General features: G+C 51.6%; 3 protein-coding genes across 3 annotated transcripts; 2 read left to right on the top strand and 1 right to left on the bottom strand.

Annotated features, from left to right (window-relative positions):
- The first annotated feature begins 1605 nt into the window (after nt 1-1605).
- LOC109784703 (uncharacterized) lies at nt 1606-2214 on the top strand. The gene is made up of 2 exons (XM_020343305.3): nt 1606-1829; nt 1939-2214. Exons 1-2 carry the CDS (start codon nt 1710-1712, stop codon nt 2092-2094), a joined length of 276 nt encoding a protein of 91 aa, XP_020198894.1. The 5' UTR covers nt 1606-1709; the 3' UTR covers nt 2095-2214.
- A 4798-nt stretch (nt 2215-7012) lies between these two features.
- On the top strand, nt 7013-7822 carry LOC120962104 (abscisic stress-ripening protein 2-like). Its single transcript, XM_040386009.3, has 2 exons — nt 7013-7210; nt 7310-7822. The coding sequence occupies exons 1-2, from the start codon at nt 7073-7075 to the stop codon at nt 7463-7465; spliced, it is 294 nt and encodes a 97-aa protein (XP_040241943.1). The 5' UTR covers nt 7013-7072; the 3' UTR covers nt 7466-7822.
- Nucleotides 7823-15985: 8163 nt separating this feature from the next.
- On the bottom strand, nt 15986-17079 carry LOC109784697 (uncharacterized). The gene is made up of 2 exons (XM_020343298.4): nt 16514-17079; nt 15986-16422 (listed from the first exon to the last, which is right to left on the bottom strand). The coding sequence occupies exons 1-2, from the start codon at nt 16985-16987 to the stop codon at nt 16234-16236; spliced, it is 663 nt and encodes a 220-aa protein (XP_020198887.1). The 5' UTR covers nt 16988-17079; the 3' UTR covers nt 15986-16233.
- Between the last annotated feature and the right edge of the window lie 258 nt (nt 17080-17337).

Here is a 17337-nt window from a genome sequence, read left to right as displayed (position 1 = left end):
GGAAGAAATCGGTCAATTGTTTTTTCTCATGCCAAATTCGACGTGGACACGCCCATTGCTCGGCTAGAAGTTCGCTCTTGGAGAGTGTAATTGTCTGTTCTGTTGTATATGTACTCTTTCCATTATACGGTCACGAGCTTTCCGTTATTGCCTGTTCTATTGTATATGCACTCTTTTATTAACTACCTGAAAGTTGCTGTCCTTGTTCGTGATGACTATAAAGGACGATGCATCATGCATGTATCTATCAATGTATGATCGAGCATGCCTTTTTTAATTAAGTAGTATAAATATATGATCGAGCATGCATCGACGAAGCCTCTTCACGGAAGTCACGTGGGCTGATGCTCGAAAGCCAGCACGAAAGCTAGCCAACCCATAGGCGGGTATAACAGACCTACATATAAAGTTATCTTGAGATAGAAATGATTCATATGTCAATAAGGATGCAAGCTGAATGTGCAGTTTGTGTGCTCGAGCTCACACGAGCTCGGATGAATAGTAAATTCCTAAAAAATAGTAAAAAATTCAAAAAAGCAGCATTTGATGTTTTTTCAACATGCTTGCAAAATTTCATGGTAAATTACATTCGTGGAGGAATAAAAAAAATCGATGCTCGAAAACACTTTAATTTTTTATTTGCATCATTATGAGGGGCTTTCCTACAAACTATGCGTGACAAACCAGACCAAACCAAAAATATTGCCTCTCTTTATTAGTAGGCATAGATAATTGAAATATTCTTCACAAGGTATGTGAGGTGAGAAATCATTAGATCAATTCTAACAATAGTTTTTCCTAAGTCGGCCTTGAAAGATCTTAATGCATTAAAAACATGAAAAGATTTGTTCGGTTAGTTTGAGAAAAACTGGGTGGAAATCGTTACAAAACGCCTGCCGGTCTGACTTGGCTATCTAGTGTTCAGACAAATACAAACACACCATTTAGGAGAAAAGCGTCGTCGAGATTGGTCTCCGATCCCCTTGTCATCACTCCTCCCCGAGCCAGCGATTACGATCCACAGTCGACGACCACCAACATAGGCCTGGCCGCAAACCCTTTCTTTCCGTAGTAAGCAACACTATTGAGAAAGCGCTTTCTTGATCAAAGGAAATAATCATTGTAGTTCCTCTTTAGGCAAGCTACTTTGTTTAACAATTTTAAATGAAGGTTTCTTGAATGTACTAATAACAATTATATCATAGGTAAAGATGCTGCTGCTTTGTCTGTTTGCCGTATGGACGGAGACATTGTAAAACACCAGTTTACGTTCCATGAGTAGTCATTTTCTATGTGCCTTAACCGTGTTCTCGGTCGGCTCGTCTTTGAATGTTATTAGTACGACAAGCTAGGTGTGCATGCATGTCACTTTCGATCCGAAGACGGTAGCCATTGTGCAGCACGTACGTACATATGCACGTAAAGCGAAACATTCCACTCGTACGTATTGGAAAACCAGGAAAAGTATTGGAAAACGCGTACGTAGGTGTTGTGTTGCCTACTGGTTAAGGAAGCTGGCGCGTTTGCCTCCGTGCACAACGCTATAGCACTATGCCACTATATAAGGACACGCCCGGCCCTATATATGGCGAAAAGCACGTCACAACCCACAAAGCAATACAGATCATATACTGAGCCAGCCCGTGGATCACTTCAGTCCATCGCTATTCCATTCACTGCTGAGCTTTTTGAAAGCTAGTTCGTTGGTAATGGGTCGCAGCAGTAAAACCGAGGATGGCGACGAGCAGCACCGCAAGGAGGAGAAGCACCACAAGCACATGGAGCAGCTCGCCCAGCTCGGCGCCGTCGCCGCCGGAGCTTACGCACTGGTATATCTATATCCTCTTGGCACTATAATTCCCTCGCTATCACACTCTCAGCCATAATTTGTAGTTCTATTTTAGGTACTAATGTCTAGAACTTTTGTTGATACTGTAGCACGAGAAGCACAAGGCGAAGAAGGACCCGGCGAATGCCCGGTCGCACAGGATCAAGGAGGAGATCGCCGCCACGGTCGCCGTGGGCAGCGCCGGCTTCGCCTTCCACGAGCACCACAGGAAGAAAGACGCCAAGAAGCACGGACACCACCACTGAGCGAGCTAGGCCCGGGTCGTATGCTTTGTATATATAGGCTGCACCTGCACCACTCTAGCTATTTGTACGGTTATATGACCGTTTCATTCATTTCCTTATCTTGTTCGACATTGTGTCTATCTTAGTTATGTACGTGAGTTCTCTATATACATGCAGTACGTATGAACAATACTTGAAAATTGATGCCCATGTTTCTCGTGACTATGGAGTACGATGCATGTATACAAGCTGCATACAAGTACGACTTTTCCCCCTCCCCTCCCGTGTCGCTCCCGTGAGCAACGGGGAGCTAACCCTAGCCGCCACCAGACCTCCTTCCTCCCTTGCCGCCACCATGGGCTAGGCCTGGCGAAGCCTTGGTCGGGCCAGGGGCAGCGGGGACCTCTTGCTCCCAGGCTGGATGGATGCATGCGTGGCCGGCATCTCCTGGATGAGGTGCCGCGCGGACGTCGGCTGCAGCAGCGGTGCTGGACCCATAAACATGAAAGAAAAATTATCATCTAAGAGTATTGTTAGGGGGATAACCCCCGGGTAGGCACATCAACACTTAGCAACTTTTCAAAACACCGGGTAGCAAGCGCCCCTCAATCCGGCTCGCCCTCGAGCCGGCCGAGTGCGGAGACAAAGCTCCAGCCAGCCGGCATCAGCCGGCAGATGGCTAGTCAGCACCTGTCCCATCGAGCCGTACGACAGGACCGCTCCCCCACGACAGAGAGAGCATGGCAACAGTGCCCCCTCACCGCTGATTGGAGGTGGCGTGGCTACATTGTGCACCACACCGCTGACCGGGGTGACCGACGTCAGCACGGCCTTGCACTGTGCCAACCTCCGTGACGTGAGGGGTGATGTGCCATCCTATCAGCGGGTCCCACAGCTGGCGGGCCCAGCAGCCGGCAGGCCCCACTGTTGGTGGGCCCCACGAGAAGACGAAGACACTGAGGCCAGGGCTAGCATATAAGACCCCTCAGGAGCCCTTCATGCAGAGGGTCTTCTTCCCTTTTGGCTTATTTCACACACACACACACACTCTCTCACAAGCATGGAGAAGTAGAAAGCTAGCTCTTCTTCCTCCTGCACCCAAAGACAGCTCAAGGAGCACCATTGTAGCCCCCTTGTGATCCAAACAGTAGATCTTGCAGGACTAGGGGTATTACCTCCCCCGGAGGGCTGCGAACCTGGATACATCGAGTGTCTCGCACCGCTTGTCCCCAATCTCGCCTCCGGAACCTAGCGGCGACCTCTGGTCCCAACCACGTTCGATAAGCCTACCCATGGCATCTGTTGTGAGCACAGCATGATAGTTGGTGCCGACGGTGGGGCCGGCCGCGGCGTCGGCTAGAGTTTTGTTCCGGACGAGACCCTTCACTCCCTTTCGTGAGTGCATCACGTACGGCCTGATCAGCCTGCCTGATGCAGCCGGCTCCGCGGCTCTGGCATGGCCCGTGGCGGTGGCACCGGTGTCGCCTTCCTTGTAGGCGGCTCCGTCGCCCCCTTCGGCGAGCCGTGCATCTTCCTCACGCACATCCCCAATGAGTACCCTAGCGGGGTGCTCACCATCTCCGACCCATCGTCGTCTAGCGACGGCAGCGTCTCCAATGACATCGACGATCTCTGCGTCCGCGTGGAGGTGCTCACCACTGGATCCAGCACCACCAATGGTCGCACCCGGTGGGAGGCTACCGCGGCCGAGCCCGACGCCGACTAGTCCAACCCTCTGCTAGCGACGGTGCAGAACCTGCGTGCCCCCATCGCATCATCCGCCGATCCGGCTGCTGCCGTGGCCGAGCTCGAGGCGTCACGCAAGCTCCTGCTTTGCAAAGCTACCGAGCTCGCCGCCACGCAACGCCAGTGGGAGTCTACACAACAAGATTACAACACCGCCTACGGCCTCACTTCGGCTAGCGTCAAGCCCAGCCGGTGGGGCGATGTGCGGCACCGTGACGGCGCCATCGGCGAGCTGTTCGGCGCCAACCGGTCCACCTACGCTACTCCGGCCCAGAAAATGAGGGCAGCGCAGGGGGTTGCCGCCGAACTTGCCCGCCTGGTGGGTGAGGCGCTGCAGCAGCAGCGCGTCCGCGACCTCATCTCCGCAGCCAACCGGCTGCAGGAGTATTACGAGCCAGACCCTTCCGGATCGGAACCCCCATGTCCGGCCGACGATCTGCAGCCGGACGAGCATCCCAGGTACACCTTCCAAGCTTCCACTCCGCATGCTACCAGCTACGGGCGGGTGGGGGGGGGGGGGTGGTACCAGGGGAGGCCGGCGTCATCGTGATATGCCGGTTGTCACCACCCACTCACGAAGCAGGCCGACCCTGCTCGCCGGCACCACGCTCCTCGGACTCCACCCACGGGCGGCCGGTCTCCGTCGGTCCAGCTGGCCATGCTTCGGTGGCCGACCGGCTCAGGCCCCCAGACGCCCGTAACCGCATCGAGCAGTTGGCCCACTCCCTCACGGTGGAGGGAGGAAAGCTCGATCGGCCCTGCTTGCTTCGGCCTGCGCATCCACGGCGAACCCTTCCCCAGGAGCTTCACACTTCCTCACGATACCCCCAAGTACAACGGTACTACCAGGCCGGAGGATTGGCCTACCAACTACGCCACAACCCTCGGCACCGCGGGCAGCAACAAGCGCATGGCGGTGCGCTACATGCCCCTCATGTTGCAGGGCTCGGCCTGGACGTGGCTCAACAGCCCGCCGGACAATGGCATCAACACCTGGCTAGACTTCGACGAAGCGTTCGTGCGCAGCTTCACCGGCACGTACAAGCGACTCAGCCGGCGCCGCCAGCCCTCCATGGCATCTAGGGGCTGGATCAGCTCCTCCGCGACTACCTCACGCGCTGGACCGAGCTGCGCAACGGCTGCGAGGGGGTCCACGAGGTGCAGGCCATCCACTTCATCGTCGGGTGCCGAGAGGGCTGTGGCGTAGTCGGGAAAGGAAAGGATGCTTTTTTTTTGGGTGGAAAATAGGATGATGCTACTTTGTCTGTTTGCTGCATGGATGAAGACATTGTACAACCCCGGTTTACGTTACACAGCAGCGAGTAGTCATTTTCAGTTACACGCTATGTATGCATGTTGACCGGGTAAGAAAATCGAGACGCCTTAGCCGTGTTGTTGCACGTACCGACCGACGCGGTTAAGCTAGCGAACACGGCCCAGATGCATTTGAATGTTTATTACAAGCTAGTTTTTTTTGCGGGAAAATTACAAGCTAGCTAGGTGTATATATGTCACTTTCAATCACAAGACAATGTACTACATGAGAGCTAATGTGCGGCAGGTACGTACATACTATGTGAGAAAGCGAAACATTGCATTCGTGGGGGCAAGCACAGCGAAAAACCAGTAGTACTAGTCAACTGAAAAAAAAAACTAAAACTAGTGGTGCACGCTCGAAAAGTATTTGAAAACGCGTATCTAGGTGTTGTGTTGCCTACTCGTGAAGGAAGCTCGGGCGTTTCTCTCCGTGCACAAGGCTATAGCACTATATAAGGTCACGCCCGGCCCTAAGTCCAAGCACTTGACAACCCACAAAATAACACAGATCAGATCATACACACCGCCGGCTCGTGGACAGGGCCGGCCCTGGGGAGGGGCAGGGGGGGCGGCCGCCCCGAGCCCCCGAAGTGCAGGGCCCCCACCCAGGCTACAACGCATGTCAGAAAAATATATTCAAAAAGGCCAGGGAGCTGCCTCGCTGGGCTTTCACGCAGGCAGCCAGGCCGATAGCCCGATCCCCCACCCAGCAATCGATTTCACATATAAAAAAAAGAGCGATCGCGATCCCCTATTCCATGATTTTGCATCACGCAGTCCCAACCCTAGGCCGCCGACGCCATGCAGCCGCATGCCCGCCTCATGGCTCCTCAATTCATTCCTAATTCAGTTCGCTGGCGCCGCTAATTACAATTCCAGGGGCCCCCATCATCACCCCCTTTGCTCAACTGAACTGCTACCGGACTCTAGCCTGTATAGGGGCACAAGCACTGACGCTCGTCAGAATTCAGGGACCATCAGGTATATATCAAAATCATATGGCTGTTCCATGATGCATAGCCAGCACCGTCCAACAATTGATGCAGCCATTTCTTTTTTTAAGCAGTGTGTTATCATGTCGTCCAGAAACGTGAAGTATCCATTGGGTAGCGACAAAAAAAGGTTGTGGATAAGTTGGTACAATCACAATGCGGAGATATTCACAAATTTGTCAAGAGTAATACTCCACTGCTTCGATAAGATGATGAGCTGGCAATGATTGTCATAGAGGAAGAAGAAGAGCAAGCAACTAATGAAAATTTGGAATCGGATCAGCAACAACAAGAAGAAATTTTGAACTTGAAGAGGGTTGCAAAAAAGTTGCAAAAACTTTCTTGATGGTTCATCTGATGTTGAGGTATATGATCTTATTTTTTTAATTGAAGATTATGAGATTTACTTTTCCAGGTGTACTGTCTGCTATGGAGATTTTCAAGCATGTCAGAAAGTTGATTGTTACACTAGTATCTCCATTGCTTATCGCATCTTATTTACTGTGCATGTGACGGTTGCATCGGCCGAAAGAAACTTTTTGAAGTTGAAATCACTGAAGAATTATGTGAGGTCAACAATGAGTCAAGAGACATTAAATGGTTTTCGCTAATTATTCACTGAGAAGAATTATTGAATGACAATGACATCAACGGATCAACCCCATCATAAGTGACTTTGCATCGAGGAATCCTGGAAGAAAATTTAAGGTAATATATATAAATTATTCGATGTGCATAAAGATTTTAGATGCATTCAAGTGTTATTTGGTAATATTTCATATATAAGCATATTCATGTTATTCTTATGATGTCTATATTAAGGGCCCCGGGCTTTAGTTTCGCCCCGGGCCCCCAAAATTTCAGGACCGGCCCTGCTCGTGGATCACTTCACTCCATCGCTATTCCATTGACTGCTGAGCTTCCTGAAAGCGAGTTCGTTGGTAATGGGGCGCCAAACCAGCAGCAGCAAGACTGAGGCCGGCGGCGAGCAGCACCGCAAGGAGGAGAAGCACCACAAGCACATGGAGCAGCTCGCCCAGCTCGGCGCCGTTGCCGCCGGAGCAACGCGCTGGTATGTCTATGTTCCTGGCAATATTATTACCTTGCTATCACACTCTTTCATTCTCAATTTGTAGTTTTAGTTAGTTACTTAGCATCATGAACTTGTGTTGATACTGCAGCACGAAAAGCATAAGGCAAAGAAGGACCTGGAGAATGCCCGGTCGCACAGGATCAAGGAGGAGATCGCAGCCACGGTCGCCGTGGGTAGCGCCGGTTTCGCCTTCCATGAGCACCACAAGAAGAAAGACGCCAAGAAGAACGGCCACCACCACTGATCGAGCTAGGCGATGGTCGTATGCTATTTATACATAGGCTGCACCTGCACCACGTACTCTAGCTATTTGTACGGTTATACGACCGTTTCATTCATTTCCTTTTCTTGTTCGACATTGTGTCTATCTTAGTTATGCGCACAAGTCCTCTATATACATGCACTACGTACGGACTATACTCGAAAATTGCTGCCCACGTTTCTCGTGACCATGGAGTACTATGCATCTATGGTCACAAGCTGCATACAAGTACGACTTTTTTTAGAACCAAGACGCAAGGAGCGTTCCGGCTTTAAATTAATAAAGCCCTCCGACAGGCAGTATCCAACAAGTTCAGCGAACATAAACAACAAAAAGATAACGGCCGAAGCTCAAGTACGATACATGCAACCGGCCTAAGCCTGAATAAGATAAGACAGTAGAACAGCACACAAGCAGCCAGCCCAAAACGAAACAAACAGCGCCTCAGAGACGGGCAGCAATCTGGATCCCACGAATCCGCTCCATGGCCTCCGTTATCTGGTCAGCGTCACGCCATTTCCCCAACGGCGTCCAAGTCTGAAGGAACAAGTGACATTTGGAAATAATGTCAGCAGGGTGAGTAGGAAATTTGTGCTCAATAGTCATTTTGTTTCTAGTAGTCCATAGAGCCCATAAAAGCGCCCCTACGCATCGCCATAAAACTCGTCCGAACCCACCCCTATGGGCTAAGAGAATAGCGCGAAGCTCCGAAGCCGAGAGCGGGTTCCAATTCTGACCAAAAGCGTCTTGAACCACACTCCAAGCAAAACGGGCAAGGTGGCATTTGAAGAAAATGTGGTTAGCATCTTCATGATCACCACACAAAGAACATGAGCCATCGAAAGGCCCGTTCCTTTTAGCGATGTTGTTAGAGGATGGGAGGCGGTCGCGCAACATTTTCCACAAGAACACTTTGATTTTCAAGGGGATAGACGCTTTCCATAGCCCCCTAGCTATGTCCAGTGTCGGTCCCTCGGTTAACTTAGTGTATAAAGACTTAACCGAAAACATTCCGGAGCTCGTGAGGACCAAGAGACCGAATCGGCCTCGGGTCGAAGCGCCACACCATCCAAAATAGTAAGAAGCCCATCCCAACAGGCCCGCTCGTGGTCTAGGAGGGGTCTTTTGAAGGAGATAGCAAGCGGGCTGGATCTAAGCGCGTCGGCCACGAGTATGTCTATGTTAGTGACTAGTTGGTATATGGCATAGGGGCTGCGCCACAGCGGTTCCGATCTGAGCCAATGATCGAGCCAAAACCTCGTGGAGTTGCCATTATTGACGCAGAACTTGGCACCTAACGCAAAGGCCGGCTTGACAGCCTGGATCCCGTTCCAAAAGGACGACCCTTTCGCCCTAGAGGTGAGGAAATTTCCATCGGAGAAATATTTAGCTCGAAGGATATCCGCCCAAAGCCCCTGCTCATTCTGGGCGAGTTCCAAATCCACTTGGTGAGGAGCGCAACATTCATGAGTTTGGAATTTAGGATCCCTAGGCCGCCAAATTTCTTAGGACGACACAGCGCTGCCCACTTGATCAAGCGGTACTTCTTTTTAGACCCAGTTCCCTCCCAAAAGAACTTGGATCGAGGGGTGTCGAGCTTGGAGTGAACCCCATCAGCCAGCAGGAACATGGCCATGGTAAACATGGGAAGGGAGGAAAGGCTAGTGTTAGTCAGAACCAGGCTGGCGGCCGAAGAGAGGAATCGACCACGCCAGGGGCTAACCCGATTCGCCACCTTGCCGTACAAAGGTTCCCACTCGAGAATAGAAATGTGTTTATCAGAGATAGGGAGACCCAAGTACTTAATCGGAAAGCTCCCAAGCTTGCAGTTGAGCAGGTTGGCAATACGGGAAGCGAGGAGAGTATCCATCCCAATGGCTATCACCTCACTCTTGAGAAAGTTGATCTTAAGGCCGGATATAATCTCAAAAGCAAGGAGGATGAGCCTAATCGAGGCCACACTATGATCATCCGGCTCAAAGAGCAACATGGTGTCGTCCGCATATTGTAGGTGCGTGATCCCACAGGGAATGAGGTGGGGGACAACTCCACAGATGTGACCGGCACCCTTAGCCTTGTTCACCATGGCTGAGAGGGCGTCCGCAACAAAGTTAAAGATCAGATGAGAAGAGGGGTCTCCTTGCCTGAGACCGCGTTTGTTGCGGAAGAAGTTCCCAACTTCTACGTTTATCGACACTGCAGTCTGACCCCCCGAGACCAGGTGCATGATACGATGGACAAAACCTGACTCAAATCCCTTCCGAATCAGGACCTCACGAATGAACTCCCAGTTCACTTGATCGTAGGCTTTCTCAATGTCGAGCTTGAGGAGCACGGCCGGCTGCCGAGTACGTTTAAGCTCGTGGATAATCTCTTGCAGCACAACTGGCTCTTCTAGTATGTTGCGTCCTTTGAGGAACGTCGACTGACTACGGTCAATCATGCGTTGCGCCATCGGGGCAAGCCTCGTCGTGAAGGCCTTCGAACAGATTTTGAACGGCAAATTAATGAGCATGACGGGTCGGTATTGCTTGATTGAGTCGGCCCCTTTGACCTTAGGTATTAGACTGATGACTCCGTAATTGAGGCGCGAAATGTCTACAGTACCTAGCGCGAAGCCATTGATGATATCGAAGAAAATTTCTTTAAGCGCAGGCCAAAAGCGGCGAAAGAAAGCAACAGGCCAGCCGTCTGGGCCAGGGGCTGTGTCTATCTTCATCGAGCCAACCGCTTCCTCAATCTCCGACGTGGAGAAGGACAGGGCCAGGAGATCATTCTCGGCTTGCGACACACGGGCTTCGTCCCCCCAGAAGTCCGCGCGAAGGCGCAGGTTATTCTCCTCAACTGTTCCCAACAGGTAAAGGAAGAAACCATATATGTGGGCCGTGATCTCCGCTTGGCTAACCAACAGCCCGTGCTCAGATTGAAGCCTCAAAATCGTGCACTTCCATTTGCGACCGTTGGCAAAGCATGAAAATAACCCATATTCGCATCGCCCTTGGTAACCCACTTGACGCCGCCCCTACGCTGCCAATATTTCTCCTCTTCCCTGAGGATGGAGAGCACCTGGTTTTCGAGGGCATAGCAGGTAGCCCATTCCGCTTCCGAAAAGGCTTCGGAGTCAGCTTGAGCGTCTAGGGATTTAATTTTTTCGATAATAGCTTCCCTTTTGTGCGCTTAGCTTCACTTCCGTGGTTAGCACCCCACCCGCGAAGGAAACCACGAAGAGCGCTGGCTGCGGATACCCAAATGTCCAAAGGGCCCCTAGTGCGGCCAGCCGCAGCCCTTGCTTGCTCCCAGCGAGCAATGAGCAGGGGGCCGAAACCTTCTACCTCAAACCACCCAGTCTCAAAGTAGAATCGTGGGTTGCGCTTGATCCTGTCCTCCCCGGAGGCCAGGATAAGCGGGACATGGTCCGAGCCGATGCGCGTTTCCACGACCAGCGTGCACATGAGAAAGAGCACTTCCCAGTCAGCCGTAACAAAGACACGGTCAAGGACGCTACGGACCGGGGCGAGTTGTTTATTCGTCCACGTATATCTAGCGCCAGTCCTAGCGATTTCCCGTAAGGCACAAGCCGCAATTGCATTATTGAAAAGAGTAACTCTAGGCCAGTCAATATTGCGGTTATTCTTATCCGTCCCCGAGCGAATAAGGTTAAAATCTCCCCCAAGCACGATGGGGTTATCTGCGGCTTGCTTGGCCCCAACCAAAGCTTGGATTTCGCCCAGGAAATCGGCCACGCGCGAATGGTCAGCCGGACCGTAAACACAAACGATCGCCCAAACAACTAAGGATACTCGGTGTTTGATCGTAACAGAAATAAAAAAAGAGCCCGAATCCCACCTTACAACATCACATACATCACTATTACATCCCAGAAGAAGACCGCCCGAATGGCCACAGGAGGGAACCCAACCCCACACGAAACGCCGGAGGGGGTCGTAGGCCGCAAGATCTCTATAGGTAAAATCAGCTTTGATTGTCTCTTGGAGCGCCACGACATCGATACATTCCCAGGCGATATACTCTCTAAGCTGTGTGCGCCTGTCCGCGAGGCCACAACCACGAATGTTCCAGAACAAGTGACACATCAAATAATATGATTGCGAAGGCGCACCCCTCTGGAGGTCACCGGTTTTGCCACACGTTTTTTGGCCGGGGCACGGCTAGTCGAGGGGGTTGCCTCTACCTCCCTAGTTTCAGCACCCCCATCCCACAGAACTAACGGGCTTGCGCTAGCCACAGTCCCTACTGTGTCAGGGGCAGACAGGGCCGTGGCGTTGGCCTCCCTGGCCTTGGCCACAGCCGCTGCTTCAGCCGGCGCCGCTTGGGCATCCTCGCGAGCACGAATCAGAGAGATAAGCGCACCACCCTCCACACCTAACTCAAAACTGCTGTCGTCTAGGATCGAGGCTAGTTGCGGATCAGTAAAAGCATTCAGAACCTTAAAGGAGGGGGGGTTACCTGAAGTCTCGAGATTCTTGTCAGCAAGGCGAAGCTGCGCACTCTCCATGGAAGAAAGGTCACCCAGCGCCGCATTGGCCCTGGCACTTGGAGCACGCAGAGAGACCGGGGAGCTTTGGAGCGCTTTGCCTTGGCAGACGCGCCCGCAGAGCCCAGCGCAACCTACAGATCCATGCTCGCCGTAGCAGCAGGCGAAGGGAGAGACAAGACTGATGGGTTGTCCGTCGACTTCCGACCAGCCGTCTTCTTGGGGGCACGCCCAGAGCCCCCTGAGCTGCGGCGGCTTGACAAGGGGTTGTGGATGGTTGGTTCATTGAGCACCACTCCCGTGTCAGAGCCCAACAGACTAGGGGAGGCCGGGGCGACCGCCGAAGCCCCGCGGCCCGCGCCTGACTTCGGATTTGGGCCAAGCTGGTTGAAAACACCCACCAGGGCGCGGGACGGTGGCAGACTGCTCCAAGCCGTGTCCGACACCGCGAGCGACCCAGGCTCCGCGCCATCTTTGTCCTCATTGATAGCGAGCTCTTTGATGCCCAGTTGGTCCCAGGTCTCAGTGTCAATCGACGTATCCGGCATGCTGTCTTCAGGATCCTCATCGCGGCACGTCATCTCCACGTCCTTACCTTGGCCTCCATTGATGCTGCCCTGACCAACCTGGTCACCGGGCTTGGCCTGCTTCTGTCCAGACGGCCCCCCGGTCCCCGAACCAGGCGGGCCACCGCGCTTGTCAGAGGGACGGGGAGGAGCGTCGTTGGGCCAAGGCGCCGCTGGCCCGTCCCCTGGGCGCTTCGGCAGCCGCGCCACCTCAACCCTGATGTCATAAGCCTCATGGTTAAACCACACTTGCACAAAACCGTTCATCTTTTCAGGGGCTTTGCAGCCAAATTTCATCCTCACCGGCCCCATCCGGATGAGGAAAAGCTCGTCCACCACAATTGACCTGCCCAACATCTTGAGACTCTCCATCAGACGATCGACACGGCGGTGCTTCTTAGGAATGTCGTGGAGGCGAAGCCAAACCTCAGGCATGGAGAGAGGCACAATCGTTTCATGAAACGAGTCACGAACCAGCACCGTAATGTCATTGATTGAAAGAAAGAGTTTGCCACTAGATTTGGCCATATGAAGCAGGTCAGCGGTAGGGAAAATCACCACGAAATCGTTGTCCCCAACCTGAGAAATCTGCCAATCCCAATCCCTAGCCACCATGTGCTTCAGCTCCTGCTTGAGCGTGCGAAGCGAGAGCCTCCCTGGCTCCATCGTCAGAATCGCGCCATTAGCAGCCTTAAGGTCAGAACCCTCCACCTCCTCCTCTTCTTCGAATTCCATACAGAAGAAGCCTTCGCCCGGAATGGCACTGCCCATGACTTGGAGGTGCAGATGCTTGCCCCTAGTTGGGCAGTAGGCCGAGGCGTGGCCCTCCTGCTTACAGATCACACAGAGGGAGGGGGGAGGTGCACTTGGCCTGGAAATGACCGGTCCGGCTGCACTTGAAACACTCTGCCCCGATATCTTCTTCCACCAGAATGGGCGCATCCGCCGAACCCCGCCGCGCCTCCGGCAAGCCACCGCCAATGGCACATCCGACGCCCGCGGCTTTTTGGCCAGCGGATCCCCATGGCCCCCACCACATAGGGGATGCTCCTGCGGCTTCCGCTCAAGCTCGCACCGCCGCTGCCCCTGCTTGTGCTTCTTCTTCCTCTCTTGTTGGCCCCACCAGGGGGGAGGAGGACCCCAATCCTCCTCGCGCCCGTAGGAGCCAGATCCATAGCCTTGGCCATGGCCACCACCATAGCCTCGACCGTATCCGCCACCATGGCCTTGCTCGAAGTCGCCGCCGCCATCTTCCCGGCCCGCCGCCCTGGCCCCCTGCTCATGCTTCGCCTGCTCACACAATGCCTTCTCGCGCCGTCGCTCCGCCTCAGGGACCGGAGCCTCCATCGGCCGCTTGTCCGCCCGCCTGTCACCCATGGACGTCACCGCGGTGAAGGGAAGTGTGAGAAGGGGAGGGGGAGGGAGGGGGGAGAGAGATCTAGCGAAGAGGCCGAAACGCCTCACCTCGCTGGGGAGAGCCGGAAACCCTAGTCATACAAGTACGACTTCCCCCCTTCCCTCCCGCGTCGCTCCTGCAAGCGACGGGGAGGTAACCCTAGCCGCCACCAGAACTCCTCCCTCCCGTCCCCTCCTCCTCCCTCGCTGCCACAAGGGGCTAGGCTAGGCGAAGCCCGGTCGGGCCAGTGGCGACGGGGACCTCTTGCTCCCATGCTGGATGGATGCGGGCGCGGCCGGCGTCTCGTGGATGGGGTGCTGCGCGGACATCGGGTGCAGCGGCGGCGGCGGACACCGTAAACATGAAAGAAAAATTGTCACCTAATAGTATCGAAGATTTAGTACTGTAATATCTACATTGTACAGTAAGAAAAAGTAACTCTATACATATACATATATTATTATGTGTTACTAGTGAATCTAGTGCTGCCTACTTTGTTACAGGTTTTTGCCTTGATGTTTGACATAAGCTCTCTATAAGTTGTGATGTTCTCTTTTTTTATTTTTTTATTTTCGGTGTTTTTAATTCAAAATTATTTTTTGTATCATCAATTAGTTGACATCGATTCACACACTTGAGAAGGATGCATTCTTTGGCTACTTCTTTTACTCTCAATTAACTGGAAGGCTATCAAGTTTCAAACATGATAGTATGTGTTTGTTAATTTTTTTTCTAGAATGAATTATTAAATTGAGTAGACAAAACTTATGATTCAGGAAATAAATATAACTGTTACACATAATAGTTTTTAAAATATAATACTCGCACTATATAACAAAAAGGTGATGTTTTGGATACTCACATGGCCTTCGCGATGTAACATTAACCACTTATTTCTATTGCAATGTGTATATAAAAAGTTCTAAGATTCTAGGGATACTTTTTGAGTGTATACGATTTCACATTTCTAATCTAAAAAAAATCATAGTCAAAGTTTTAGAAGTTTGATTGAAGGCATATGCAAGACATCACTTATTATGGGATGAAGGGATTATGAAATACTCCCTCCGTCTCAAAATAAGTGTCTCAACTTTAGTACAACTTTGTACTAAGGTTAGTCCAAAGTTGGGACACTTATTTTGGGATGGAGGGAGTAACAAATTAACATAGACAACAGTGTGAGCATTCTTAGATAGTTAGTGTGCATGAATGTTAAAATCCACATATACATAAATAGACATAAGCAATGTATTCAACCGCTCCACATGCTCCTCAAGCGAGGAAAAAAATCATGGTCAATGTGACTAGTCATACATTAAATGGTTTTTTGGATTTCACATTCCTGTTGTTCATATAGTGGAAATAGAAACCATATAAATAATCAGCATTCTATCTTAAGATATATAGTTTTTCTGCCAATTTAGTTTATGGCCAGTCAGACATACGAATAACTTATTCACAGAAATATATTCACTAATAAATTAGTGCTGATTCCTCAGATCCTTTAGGTTTCGATGGTATGTCGGGTCAATGTGGTTGTACACAACACATTTCTATGTCCTATGGTAAGGGATTCTAAGTTAACATTTTGCAACTAGCCTGTGCGAATGCACGGGTTAACGACTAGTATGCACTAATAGGTGTGAGAATAGTTGCGAGAGAGAATGAATATTCCATTTGAGAGAGGCTAAATGGCTCCTGAGCACAGCTGCTCCTGCCAGTGAACAGTAAAATGAAAACAAATACTAGAAAAAAATCAAAACAATCTGACTTCTTTTGACAAGTAAGATGTTTGAGTGCGTGATTTCCATGCCAATTTTCAGCGAGCCCCGAATTGTGTCTTTGCTGAGAGCTACTCAGCTGTTCTAAGGCGCTGAAAATTGGCACAGACCTCACCCACCTAAACATCTTCCATGCAAAAAAAGAAGATAAGAATTTTTTGAAAATTTCTAGTATTTTTATTATTTTACGCTTGATTGATATCAGATGAGCTCAGGTGGACATGAATATTCGTATACCATTCCCCATAATCGATACACGACGTATATATTAATATTGATTCTATTATTATTTTGGACATCACATTATCCATACACGCGTACATATTGGCGACCGTACTATACCAGACGCACACGTGAGCGGCAGCACGCACGCTTGCAGCTAGCTTATGGTAGAGACGCCGAAATTAAGAGTGCTGTAGCAAAACATGCATGCCTGCAGCATGATATGCTCTATCGATCTTATTGGTGTCCATAGGATAGATCGACTTTGCTAAGGTTGCATGCATGATTACTTAGTTGCTGTAGCTGTTGTGGACAGGCATCCTGTACTCCTGCTTCCCGCCGTAGCCGGGCTGCTTCTGCTCGCGGTGCTCGTGGTAGGCGTAGCCGCCTGCTCCGACAGCCGCCGCCCCTGCCAGGCCGGCCTCAATCTGGTGCTTCCGCGCGTGGGCTGGGTCCTTCTTTGCCTCATACCCCTCATACTGTACCACACAAAAGGTTCATTCATCTTGAAGTTTAGATGGTTTAACTGGAGTAGTATGTAATGTTAAGCTAGAGTAATTAAGTAATTACCAGGGCGAAGCCACCGGCGGCGAGGGCGCCGGCCTCGCCGACGCGCTCCCTGTTCTTGTGCTGCGTCACCTCCTTCTTGTAGTACCCCTGCCCCTGCTCGCCTCCGCCGAAGGACTCGGTGGTGGTGGTGGTGTACGGCATGGCCCCACCGTTGTTGTGCCCGTAGCCGTGGCCCTGCCCATACCCGGGCCTGACGGAGTCGAAGCACTCGTCGGTGGTGGTGGTGTACACGGTCCTGCCACCGCCGCCGCCGCCATGCCCGTACATGCTGGAGTCGACGCCAGTGTTGTTGGAGTACATGTTGGTCCCGCCATTGCCATAGCTCTGACCCTGGCCGTAGCCGGTACCATGGCCGAGCTTGCCAGCGTCGTAGCACTCCTCGGTGGTGGTGGAGTACACGGTCTTGCCGCCGTCGAAGGACTCCTCGGTGTTGGAGTAGGACATGGGCCTGCCGGCGCTGTAGTAGGCCGCCATTCTAAGAGCAGATGGTGAGCTAAGCTAGCTGCTAGTGTGCTGGGTACTGGTACGTGTTGATGCTTGCTTGGCTATCACAAATGTGCGGTGGAAGGGGTGTATTTATAAGCGTGGCGACTGGTGAGTGACAGCGAAGATGGACGGTGGAGATGAATTGGAGAGCAAAGATGATTCATCATCGCCTCTATTATTGGAATCTCAATTTCTGACTACAGTTGAGCATCATTTTGTTCCTGCCGACAGGTGTTATATACATAGCCTTGATATGCAAAATTACCAAGATTCGTCTCATCAAGTTGTTGTCCCTGTTTGGGAAAGAGTATGCGATAATTCGACAACCGGGAGCATTT

This window comes from Aegilops tauschii, chromosome 3 (genome assembly GCF_002575655.3).
Source record: "Aegilops tauschii subsp. strangulata cultivar AL8/78 chromosome 3, Aet v6.0, whole genome shotgun sequence".
NCBI lineage: Eukaryota > Viridiplantae > Streptophyta > Magnoliopsida > Poales > Poaceae > Aegilops > Aegilops tauschii.
This window is presented reverse-complemented; position numbering and strand designations above follow the sequence as displayed.